The sequence below is a fragment of the Rhinopithecus bieti genome, unplaced genomic scaffold (assembly GCF_001698545.2).
Source record: "Rhinopithecus bieti isolate Rb0 unplaced genomic scaffold, ASM169854v2 scaffold_17939, whole genome shotgun sequence".
Classification (NCBI taxonomy): domain Eukaryota; kingdom Metazoa; phylum Chordata; class Mammalia; order Primates; family Cercopithecidae; genus Rhinopithecus; species Rhinopithecus bieti.
The window spans coordinates 680,385-693,487 of record NW_016809446.1 but is presented as its reverse complement, the minus strand read 5'-3'; the positions used below and the strand labels follow the sequence as shown (position 1 = coordinate 693,487).

The window sequence follows — 13,103 nt, the reverse complement described above, 5'->3', positions numbered from 1 at the left end:
TTTTACTTCTTCTTCTTTGGGGCCAGAAATTGGGCATAAGACAATATGAGGGGTGGTCTCCTCCCTTATTCCCCACTTTGAGAACCTAACTCATTAGTGGGAATTCTCACTTTTATTTTCATTACCCATGTCTTCTTGCAAGACAGATCAATAGTGATTCATATAGTACACTTGTGCTGAAGCATTTTGGTGAACTAAGGTGGTGATGAAGCTTTTATCATTTGAAGAAGTACAGGTTGGCCGGGCGCAGTGGCTCAAGCCTGTAATCCCAGCACTTTGGGAGGCCGAGACGGGCGGATCACGAGGTCAGGAGATCGAGACCACCCTGGCTAACACGGTGAAACCCCGTCTCTACTAAAAAATACAAAAAACTAGCCGGGCGAGGTGGCGGGCGCCTGTAGTCCCAGCTACTCGGGAGGCTGAGGCAGGAGAATGGCATAAACCTGGGAGGCGGAGCTTGCAGTGAGCTGAGATTCGGCCACTGTACTGCACTCCAGTCTGGGTGACAGAGCAAGAGTCTGTCTCAAAAAAAAATAAAAAAAAGAAGTACAGGTAACAAACAAGGGAGCAGTAGCAGGTTCCTATACTATTATAACCACTATTATAAAAGTTTTAAATCCTCCTAGTGCTGGGAACCATTTTTCAAACATGGCCATAGGATCAAATCCATGCCATACTTGCACAGGCACATGTGCCAGTTTTGTCATATTTCTAACTAGGTCTTCAACAACTTTCCCTTGATCATCTATGTGTAGACAGCAATTAGTAAGGTTAAATTTCCCACAGATCCCTCCTTTAGCTGCTAGCAAGTAGTCAAGAGCCAATCTATTTTGATAGTTAGCATTTCTCATTGGAGTTTCTTGCCGGGCCAAAACAGTCAAGGCTCTGCCAGTCTTATTAATGATTATTTCTAAGATAGCTTGTAATCGTATGATTCAGTTGAGTATGTAAATGGGGGTCCTGTATCCCCACAAGCTGTCCTGTGCCCAAGTAGCAGGCCCATAATATGTATGATTCTCTCAGGGGGCTATTTATCATCTTTCCAATTTTTTATAGCTATGCTTCTCTTTTCGCAGGAAGCATAGACAGGGAAGCCCAGGAGTTCACCTGTCTTTATGAGCAGTAGGAAGAAAGATGGTTTAATAGTGCCAATAACATGACTACCTGCCCACTGGTTGAGTAATTTGGTGTAAGGCCTATGCCCACATATCCAGTATAATCCACTGGTGGCTGTCCAGTCCTGGTGGGACTCCGGGTGGGTCCACACGGTTTGCAAATTTGGGAATTTACTAAGTGGATTTTTCTTAGTGTGGTTTGAACGCCACTAGGTGGCTGTGTTTGTAGTATTATTATACAGTTTTTTGCTCAAGGCAGCTGAGTCTTCCCACAGGAAGGATGAAGTCCTTCCCCACTCTTGCTATACAGTATTGTCTAATGATTGAGGCTTTTAGAACCCAGAAGTTATCAGGGTGATTCTTTTGAGCCAGGAATTCATCAGGAACTGGGTCTGTAGGTACTAATTCTGGGGCTTCCCATGGCCATTGATCTCCCATTATAGTTCCTCCACATACGTAACATGAAGTGACATTGAGAGACTAGGCTACATGCTTGGCTAATTGCAAAAACAGATTTTTTGTTTTTCCTGAAATTTCTGGTACTGACACATTTAGTTCATCATAGAAGGTTTGAAATACTGGCTCAGGAGAGCATTTATAAACTTCTCCTCAAACCACAATATTTACTCAAGGATCCAGTCCAGCCCCATCGATTCCTAGGGTTACACACTCCCCTTTTTTCCAGGGAGGATCAAGGGGGTTGGTTATTGCTAGTTCTAAGGGGTTACACTGACCACTGGTACAGGAAGGGCCACTTTTCACTTTCCGAAGGTGGACAGGATTTTTTTCATTTTTTATCCAAGTAGACTAAATGACATAAGACCAATATCCACATTTATTTCTACACAGCCCTAATTCATGATGAATGTACTTATTTTCTGCCATATAATCTCTTTTCTAATTAAGAGAACCACATCCTGTTTCTAACCTACTACTGTTAATGACAGCACAGGCATCAAATTTCAAGGTGACTTGTTTGGGCACCCCTTTTTTTCCTGTTTTGGCTAACACTTTACTCATATCGTTTATGAGCCCCCACCAGTCTTCAGTCCTTGATCTTATTTCAAAAACTGTGGTCATGGGAGGCTCAGATGGGTCATAACACATATCAGGTTGGTCATTTCCTGGGCTACATACCTTGTATAGAATAGCATTATACAAACAAATTCTTTTTAGAGTCCCTGTACACTTATAATAACCATAAAATAATAGGACTGTAGCAACTTTTTGTCCTACCTCAGTGACTTCATGTATACACTGGAAACAGTCCTCAGTCTGAGGAAGGTCAGTTGAAGTCCTTACTGCATAAGTCCAAATTTTAAGGAAAATGAGTCCCGCGATGAGTTTTCCCATGCTTAGGCCACGGGTGGACCAGTCAGCTTCCGGGTGTGACTGGAGCAGGGCTCGTCGTCTTCTTCAGAGTCACTTTGCAGGGGCTGGCGAAGCTGCTCCCCTCCATGTATAGCTCCCAGTCTACTGATGTTCAAGAATGGTCTCTGAGGTTGGACCCACTAGAATAAACTGAGTCTAACGCCTCTACACAGTTATGTCCAACTGGGCTCTCTGATACCAGGAGCAAGGTGGCAGGGTTTAGGGTGTTACAAACTTCAATGGTTATGTGGGAATTTTCACATGGGAAGCTTTGGTACTTAGTTAATCCATCATTTGTTAGCCAATGATGTCCTTTGGTATTCATCAAAGTTACCACAGCATGGAGGGGCCTTTATATTCAGGTTTTGCCAAAGAGTTAGTTTATCTGCTTCTTGTGCTAACAAGGCCATTGCTGCCAAGGTCCTTAGACATGGGGGCTAGCCTTTGGAAACCCCGTCTAGTTGCTTTGACAGATAGGCCACTGGCCTTGGCCAGGGCCCCACAGTCTGGGTTAAAACTCCGACTGCCATATTCCTCTTTCTGTCACATAGAGTGTAAAGGGTTTTTTCAGGTCAGGGCTGGGGCCAACATGAGTTTTTTCTTTTAACTCATGAAAAGTTCGTTGCTGTTGGTTGTAATAAATGTGGTTTATCCAATCTACATTTTTATTAACTGTCACTCACCAAAATAATGACTCAAATCCTGCAGCTATTTGATTTTAAGCTTTAAATTGATCTGGTATTCCTGTGGGACTTCAATTGTATCTAAATAGATGTGAGAGTCGAAAGACCTATAAGAGGCTTCTCTCACTTTACAATGTCTTATTTTTTCCTCCCTCTGGTAGATGAAATGTCAGGGTGAAAGGGAGAGCCAACTGGACTAAAGTACAAATGCCACTCCAGTTATTTGGCAGAGTGTCCAGTAAAGGCCCACCACAATACCACCACACATCTGCTCGGGGATGAACAAGGGCTGACTGATTGATAAGTTCTTGAAAATTCTTAAGCTCACTGCATCCCTTCAGGTCTCCAAGGAAAGCTAAGTTTCCTCCTTGTCATGAGAGACACGAAGTGAACTTAGTGTTGGGAGACAGAAGCTGGGTGGCCCTTAGGGGCTGACCCTCAGGGTGCCGAACTTTGGGATATAGCAGAGACAGTTTGGCACAACTTATTACTCCAGGCTGCAGAATCCTGGAAAAGAGCTACCATGCAGCCCACACCTGGTTGACTGGGGGACCACCTTAGTGGAAAGGGGATAATCTGGGCCTCTGGCCTGCCATGTGCACAAGCACAACAATTGCTTTTGTTTAACGTGCAGATGGAATATTTGATCCATTCCAACCAGGTATTTGCATCTTGGTACCCTGTCTTAATTGCCAACGTTTGTTTTAAGTCTTTAACGTCCATGATCCTCTAGTAAAATGAATGTATGATTTTAGGAAATTACAAAAACCAGTTGGGGCAGTCCATCCTTGCTCTTTAGTGGTCCACAGAACGTTGAACCAACTACGACATAAAAGCTCTACATTATGGGGCAAGACTCCTGGTCTACACTGGAATCTTTATCGAAATTTCCCGGATTTAAATGGCCCTAATTTACTAAAGGCCAGTCTGAGCATAGTTAGGAAGGACAGAGGTACTTTTCTGAAGTAGAGAGCTTTCTTTGACTTGGCAAGTCCCCACAGGGCGTAACAAGGCAAGCATTAAATGCAATAGTTTGAGGCGCAATTGACGGTTATGTTAATAACTAGATGGTCAGTAATAGAGCGAGGAAAGAAGAAAGAGTAATATAATAGAAGAAAGAGTTAAATTTTTCTTAGCTTCAGTTTGGTAGGGTTTTCCCCTGGGACTATGGCCCACAACTCTGAAGGGGATGGCGCTTTCTTGACTCAGTTGTGATGAATCCATCCTTTTTTCGCTGTATGAACAGCAGTCTCAGTGGTTTGCACTGAGAAGGAAGGACCCTAGGCTGATTCGAGTTTCCTTTTTTTTCACCCTTTGATGAGAATGTGATCTTCAGGCTGGTGCTGGTTTACCAGAAATTCTAGGGGTGGTACCTGTGCTAAAAGACTTTTAGTTTTGAGGGAAACTCTGTATTCATTAAACAGTAACTCCCCAATCCTACCTCCTCCAATCCCTGGTAACCACCATTCCACTTCCTGTCTTTATGAATCTGACTATTCTAGGTACCTCAAATAAACGGAATCATACAATATTCATTTTTCTGTGTCTGATTTATTTCCCTTCACATGTTTTCAAGGTTCATCCATATGTGCCATGTGTCAGCATTCCTTATTAGGAATAAGGAATAAGGAACTTCCAACTTCGATTTTTGCAAGACTAATTTGTTGATTTGGGGTCCCTTGAGATTCCAAATGAATTTTAGGATAGATTTTTCTCTTTCTGTGTAAGGAAATCACTGAGATGTGATAGGGATTGCACTAAATCTGTAGATTGCTTTGAGTAGTACTGACATATTAACAATATTGTCTTCCAATCCATTAACATAGGATGTGTTTCCACTTATTTATGGCTTCTTTAATTTCTTTCAATATTTTGTAATTTTCAGAGTATAATATACTTGTTTTTTTTAACTTGACATATGGTAAGCATTTTCCATACCCTTAAATAAATTCTTTGACAACATGATTTTTGGTAGCTGCATAGCATCTATCTAACAAGTGTTCCATGATTTATTTAATCAATGCCCTATTCTGGACATTTTATTTGTGTCTAATTTTCTATATTATAAACACCATTCTGATAAAATATCACTGTTCGTAATCTTTGTATGCATCTTTAATTCTTTCCTTTGGACAAATTCCTAGAGATGGAAATATTAGATCACAGGTGTGAGAATTAGGAGTTTTTAAATATACATCAACAGTGCTACTTTTTATACAAGACTATGGCTTAAAATCTTTTCTCCTTTCTACTGCTTTATAGTTTCTAAATTTTCCACAAAAGTTATAATTTTTAAAAGAGAAACATGTAAATGAGGCTTATTAAACTTACGTAGATCACATAAAATTTGTCCAGAGAAAGCTATTTTTTAGTATTAGACTTAGGTAGCAAGAATCCAAACTAAGGAGTGAGACTGGGTACACCAAAGTTATTCTAAATCAGTGGTTCTCAGTGGGGGGATGGGGGGTGGATTTGCTTCCCCGGGAACCTTTGGTAATGTCTGCAGACAGTTCTGCTTGTCACAACGGGACAGTAATGCTACCAGTACCCAGCTGGTAGAGGCCAGGATGCTGCTCAATGTCCTGCAATGCACAGGACAGCCTCCCCACCCAGCAGATAATTTTTGGCCCCAAATGTCAAAAGAGTGCTGGCTGCGGTTGAGAAACCCTGCTCTAAAGAGAGTGGAACACCAGGAGGCACCGGTTCTCGGCAAAAGGAAGGAAGACCCCAGTCCCTGGAGTCAGAGCCTTAACTAGAGAGCCACAAGAGTTTTGCCCCAGGGTGAAGAAGGCAGAATCTTTGCAAGATTGTAGGATTTTCAACGTGTTATATTTGCATGTTAACTTGCATTTGTCAGCAGCTAGAACCAACTAAGCTTAGCCTTTGGTTAGCAAAGATGTTAGTTAAATAGAAAGTTACCAGTGTAATAACTGCCAAAGGGTCGCTTCACGAATCCCAAAGTTGAGGGTTTCATTGTCTGTGCTGAGGCAGGCACGGTGCTGAAGCTCAGCACTTTCCTGCTTCCACCCAAGCTCCAGCCATCAGAGCTGAGGCCAGGTGCCTAAACAGGGCTTCCTCAGGCCCAACCCCTGGCATCCAACCTCCTGCATTAGTTATCTGATACCCTGCTTATAAGCAGGTAGGATCATAGAGAGGTTCTCTTAAAGGAGAATTACATCCTACTGTAAACACCCCGAGGAGAAGGCAAGATCATCCTCACGTTTCACATTTCACACCAAGAAAACTCTGTAATCTAAACGCCTCATGCTGTAGTCCATTTCGACCTTAGACTTGGTCACTATTCAGCGTTGTTGCTCAAATTGAAGTTATAAAAGGTAAATAAAACATTTAATTATAATTATTAACTCTTAAGAACTTGCTCAATTCCATTTTCCCAAATAGGCTTTATGTAGAGGCCCAAAAGGCACTGACAGTTTTAACCAGATCATCAATTCGAAAGCTTTAGAGAGTCTAAGAGAAAACATACAATAAACCTCCCACCCCCACCCCCACAGTCATTATATAGAACAGAGAGAGAGAAAAAAATGCCCTTGCTCCCCTCCGCGGGCCCCTTTTGTGCAGTTCTTGCCAACGCAGCAGCCCTCCTCCTGCTATATAGCCTCGCCGCACCGCCGCCCCACCCGCTCAGCCCGGCCGTGCGTCCAGCCAGCCATGGGGAAGGTGAGCTCAGCCCGCGCCCCGGGCCCCGGGAGCTTCCTGCATGGCGGGGGCCGGAGACTGGGGCAGGGGCAGGCCTGTGAGCCCTCGCCTTGCCTCGCCTTGCCTTGCAGATCACCCTCTACGAGGACCGGGGCTTCCAGGGCCGCCACTATGAATGCAGCAGCGACCACCCCAACCTGCAGCCCTACTTGAGCCGCTGCAATTCGGTGCGCGTGGACAGCGGCTGCTGGATGCTCTATGAGCTGCCCAACTACTCGGGCCTCCAATACTTCCTGCGCCGCGGCGACTATGCCGATCGCCAGCAGTGGATGGGCCTCAGCGACTCGGTCCGCTCCTGCCGCCTCATCCCTCACGTGAGTGCAGTCCCACCGGGTCCCTTCCGTGCCCTCGAGTCTCATCAGTTATCCACATGGATGATTCACAGGACAGGCGATGGGATGGGATGGCAGCCTTCTTTTTCCTAGCTCTAACTATATTCTCTTTTCTTTTATTAACATCCGTAAGGTTTCCTCCCATTGAAGAAGTATGTGATGCAGTGCTTTTAACTGGACGTCGTATTTTATTTTGCTAAAGTCAAACTCACCTCTACTGGGAATAAGTTGTGCGTGGCATTCGCTCAGAGCGTCTATGCCACAGGTGATAGAAGAGCAACAGATTAATTCCTTGCTCTTAGGTGCCCATAGGCTAGGTGGCTATTTCTTACTTTGTCTGTAAACAGGGCTGATAAGAGTAGTTCCTTTCTAGGGTTCCAAAGAGGGTAAAAGGAGGGCACCTGGCACAGGTCAATACCCACCCCCAAGTATTAACTATTATTATGAACATCAGGGGCCTGTCAAGTCCTGCCTTCTGATTGGGCAAACCAGTAATCAACAATGAGATTCCAATAGCTCCTGCAGGGCCCCCTGTTACCCAAATGAAGCCCCAGCAGGCTGGAATTTCACAGTTAGGGATTCCCTAAAGTTGACTGTGACAGTCCTGGGAAAATGAACCATTTTTGTGAAGTCTGAAATCCCCTCACAGGGTTTAACAGCTTGATAGGGACCCAGTCTGGCATTAGGAGCCCAAAAACTTAGATTTCTAATTTCAAGTTCCAACTCTTCTAATTACAGACTGTAAGATCCACTTTACTAGCAGTCACTTAAACCTCAAAAAGAATTGCTTATGAGAATCTTCCCTAAAGAAAAAAAAAGTATATATATATATAGAGAGAGAGAGAGAGAGAGAAAGTCTCAAAGCCAGATTTGAGAGCGAAATGACATTCCTGATCAGCTCTTAACAGAGACAGAAGAAATGTCATTAGAAGGCTCAGATGGGGATCCAAAATCCGCGCTCAAAACAAAAAAAATTTTTTTTTTTTTTTTCTTTTTGAGATGGAGTCTCGCTCTGTTGCCCAGGTTGGAGTACAGTGGCATGATCTCGGCTCACTGCCACCTCTGCCTCCCGAGTTCAGGCAATTCTCCTGTCTTGGCCTCCAGAGTAGCTGGGGTTACAGGCACACGCCACCACACCTGGCNAGTCCCGCGATGAGTTTTCCCATGCTTAGGCCACGGGTGGACCAGTCAGCTTCCGGGTGTGACTGGAGCAGGGCTCGTCGTCTTCTTCAGAGTCACTTTGCAGGGGCTGGCGAAGCTGCTCCCCTCCATGTATAGCTCCCAGTCTACTGATGTTCAAGAATGGTCTCTGAGGTTGGACCCACTAGAATAAACTGAGTCTAACGCCTCTACACAGTTATGTCCAACTGGGCTCTCTGATACCAGGAGCAAGGTGGCAGGGTTTAGGGTGTTACAAACTTCAATGGTTATGTGGGAATTTTCACATGGGAAGCTTTGGTACTTAGTTAATCCATCATTTGTTAGCCAATGATGTCCTTTGGTATTCATCAAAGTTACCACAGCATGGAGGGGCCTTTATATTCAGGTTTTGCCAAAGAGTTAGTTTATCTGCTTCTTGTGCTAACAAGGCCATTGCTGCCAAGGTCCTTAGACATGGGGCTAGCCTTTGGAAACCCCGTCTAGTTGCTTTGACAGATAGGCCACTGGCCTTGGCCAGGGCCCCACAGTCTGGGTTAAAACTCCGACTGCCATATTCCTCTTTCTGTCACATAGAGTGTAAAGGGTTTTTTCAGGTCAGGGCTGGGGCCAACATGAGTTTTTTCTTTTAACTCATGAAAAGTTCGTTGCTGTTGGTTGTAATAAATGTGGTTTATCCAATCTACATTTTATTAACTGTCACTCACCAAAATAATGACTCAAATCCTGCAGCTATTTGATTTTAAGCTTTAAATTGATCTGGTATTCCTGTGGGACTTCAATTGTATCTAAATAGATGTGAGAGTCGAAAGACCTATAAGAGGCTTCTCTCACTTTACAATGTCTTATTTTTTCCTCCCTCTGGTAGATGAAATGTCAGGGTGAAAGGGAGAGCCAACTGGACTAAAGTACAAATGCCACTCCAGTTATTTGGCAGAGTGTCCAGTAAAGGCCCACCACAATACCACCACACATCTGCTCGGAGATGAACAAGGGCTGACTGATTGATAAGTTCTTGAAAATTCTTAAGCTCACTGCATCCCTTCAGGTCTCCAAGGAAAGCTAAGTTTCCTCCTTGTCATGAGAGACACGAAGTGAACTTAGTGTTGGGAGACAGAAGCTGGGTGGCCCTTAGGGGCTGACCCTCAGGGTGCCGAACTTTGGGATATAGCAGAGACAGTTTGGCACAACTTATTACTCCAGGCTGCAGAATCCTGGAAAAGAGCTACCATGCAGCCCACACCTGGTTGACTGGGGACCACCTTAGTGGAAAGGGGATAATCTGGGCCTCTGGCCTGCCATGTGCACAAGCACAACAATTGCTTTTGTTTAACGTGCAGATGGAATATTTGATCCATTCCAACCAGGTATTTGCATCTTGGTACCCTGTCTTAATTGCCAACGTTTGTTTTAAGTCTTTAACGTCCATGATCCTCTAGTAAAATGAATGTATGATTTTAGGAAATTACAAAACCAGTTGGGGCAGTCCATCCTTGCTCTTTAGTGGTCCACAGAACGTTGAACCAACTACGACATAAAAGCTCTACATTATGGGGCAAGACTCCTGGTCTACACTGGAATCTTTATCGAAATTTCCCGGATTTAAATGGCCCTAATTTACTAAAGGCCAGTCTGAGCATAGTTAGGAAGGACAGAGGTACTTTTCTGAAGTAGAGAGCTTTCTTTGACTTGGCAAGTCCCCACAGGGCGTAACAAGGCAAGCATTAAATGCAATAGTTTGAGGCGCAATTGACGGTTATGTTAATAACTAGATGGTCAGTAATAGAGCGAGGAAAGAAGAAAGAGTAATATAATAGAAGAAAGAGTTAAATTTTCTTAGCTTCAGTTTGGTAGGGTTTTCCCCTGGGACTATGGCCCACAACTCTGAAGGGGATGGCGCTTTCTTGACTCAGTTGTGATGAATCCATCCTTTTTTCGCTGTATGAACAGCAGTCTCAGTGGTTTGCACTGAGAAGGAAGGACCCTAGGCTGATTCGAGTTTCCTTTTTTTTCACCCTTTGATGAGAATGTGATCTTCAGGCTGGTGCTGGTTTACCAGAAATTCTAGGGGTGGTACCTGTGCTAAAAGACTTTTAGTTTTGAGGGAAACTCTGTATTCATTAAACAGTAACTCCCCAATCCTACCTCCTCCAATCCCTGGTAACCACCATTCCACTTCCTGTCTTTATGAATCTGACTATTCTAGGTACCTCAAATAAACGGAATCATACAATATTCATTTTCTGTGTCTGATTTATTTCCCTTCACATGTTTTCAAGGTTCATCCATATGTGCCATGTGTCAGCATTCCTTATTAGGAATAAGGAATAAGGAACTTCCAACTTCGATTTTGCAAGACTAATTTGTTGATTTGGGGTCCCTTGAGATTCCAAATGAATTTTAGGATAGATTTTCTCTTTCTGTGTAAGGAAATCACTGAGATGTGATAGGGATTGCACTAAATCTGTAGATTGCTTTGAGTAGTACTGACATATTAACAATATTGTCTTCCAATCCATTAACATAGGATGTGTTTCCACTTATTTATGGCTTCTTTAATTTCTTTCAATATTTTGTAATTTTCAGAGTATAATATACTTGTTTTTTTTAACTTGACATATGGTAAGCATTTTCCATACCCTTAAATAAATTCTTTGACAACATGATTTTGGTAGCTGCATAGCATCTATCTAACAAGTGTTCCATGATTTATTTAATCAATGCCCTATTCTGGACATTTTATTTGTGTCTAATTTTCTATATTATAAACACCATTCTGATAAAATATCACTGTTCGTAATCTTTGTATGCATCTTTAATTCTTTCCTTTGGACAAATTCCTAGAGATGGAAATATTAGATCACAGGTGTGAGAATTAGGAGTTTTAAATATACATCAACAGTGCTACTTTTATACAAGACTATGGCTTAAAATCTTTTCTCCTTTCTACTGCTTTATAGTTTCTAAATTTTCCACAAAAGTTATAATTTTAAAAGAGAAACATGTAAATGAGGCTTATTAAACTTACGTAGATCACATAAAATTTGTCCAGAGAAAGCTATTTTTTAGTATTAGACTTAGGTAGCAAGAATCCAAACTAAGGAGTGAGACTGGGTACACCAAAGTTATTCTAAATCAGTGGTTCTCAGTGGGGGGATGGGGGGTGGATTTGCTTCCCCGGGAACCTTTGGTAATGTCTGCAGACAGTTCTGCTTGTCACAACGGGACAGTAATGCTACCAGTACCCAGCTGGTAGAGGCCAGGATGCTGCTCAATGTCCTGCAATGCACAGGACAGCCTCCCCACCCAGCAGATAATTTTGGCCCCAAATGTCAAAAGAGTGCTGGCTGCGGTTGAGAAACCCTGCTCTAAAGAGAGTGGAACACCAGGAGGCACCGGTTCTCGGCAAAAGGAAGGAAGACCCCAGTCCCTGGAGTCAGAGCCTTAACTAGAGAGCCACAAGAGTTTTGCCCCAGGGTGAAGAAGGCAGAATCTTTGCAAGATTGTAGGATTTTCAACGTGTTATATTTGCATGTTAACTTGCATTTGTCAGCAGCTAGAACCAACTAAGCTTAGCCTTTGGTTAGCAAAGATGTTAGTTAAATAGAAAGTTACCAGTGTAATAACTGCCAAAGGGTCGCTTCACGAATCCCAAAGTTGAGGGTTTCATTGTCTGTGCTGAGGCAGGCACGGTGCTGAAGCTCAGCACTTTCCTGCTTCCACCCAAGCTCCAGCCATCAGAGCTGAGGCCAGGTGCCTAAACAGGGCTTCCTCAGGCCCAACCCCTGGCATCCAACCTCCTGCATTAGTTATCTGATACCCTGCTTATAAGCAGGTAGGATCATAGAGAGGTTCTCTTAAAGGAGAATTACATCCTACTGTAAACACCCCGAGGAGAAGGCAAGATCATCCTCACGTTTCACATTTCACACCAAGAAAACTCTGTAATCTAAACGCCTCATGCTGTAGTCCATTTCGACCTTAGACTTGGTCACTATTCAGCGTTGTTGCTCAAATTGAAGTTATAAAAGGTAAATAAAACATTTAATTATAATTATTAACTCTTAAGAACTTGCTCAATTCCATTTTCCCAAATAGGCTTTATGTAGAGGCCCAAAAGGCACTGACAGTTTTAACCAGATCATCAATTCGAAAGCTTTAGAGAGTCTAAGAGAAAACATACAATAAACCTCCCACCCCACCCCACAGTCATTATATAGAACAGAGAGAGAGAAAAAAATGCCCTTGCTCCCCTCCGCGGGCCCCTTTTGTGCAGTTCTTGCCAACGCAGCAGCCCTCCTCCTGCTATATAGCCTCGCCGCACCGCCGCCCCACCCGCTCAGCCCGGCCGTGCGTCCAGCCAGCCATGGGGAAGGTGAGCTCAGCCCGCGCCCCGGGCCCCGGGAGCTTCCTGCATGGCGGGGGCCGGAGACTGGGGCAGGGGCAGGCCTGTGAGCCCTCGCCTTGCCTCGCCTTGCCTTGCAGATCACCCTCTACGAGGACCGGGGCTTCCAGGGCCGCCACTATGAATGCAGCAGCGACCACCCCAACCTGCAGCCCTACTTGAGCCGCTGCAATTCGGTGCGCGTGGACAGCGGCTGCTGGATGCTCTATGAGCTGCCCAACTACTCGGGCCTCCAATACTTCCTGCGCCGCGGCGACTATGCCGATCGCCAGCAGTGGATGGGCCTCAGCGACTCGGTCCGCTCCTGCCGCCTCATCCC

At 44.1% G+C, this 13,103-nt stretch overlaps 1 protein-coding gene across 1 annotated transcript in view; it reads left to right on the top strand.

Annotated features, from left to right (window-relative positions):
• Positions 1-6,823: 6,823 nt before the first annotated feature.
• The window catches only part of LOC108540338 (gamma-crystallin D-like), a 10,199-nt gene continuing 3,919 nt past the window's right edge, over positions 6,824-13,103 (top strand). The window contains exons 1-2 of the mRNA XM_017889352.1: positions 6,824-6,850; positions 6,961-7,203. Coding sequence (XP_017744841.1) covers positions 6,842-6,850; positions 6,961-7,203 — 252 coding nt within the window. The 5' untranslated portion in view covers positions 6,824-6,841. The remainder of the gene's footprint in view (positions 6,851-6,960; positions 7,204-13,103) is intronic.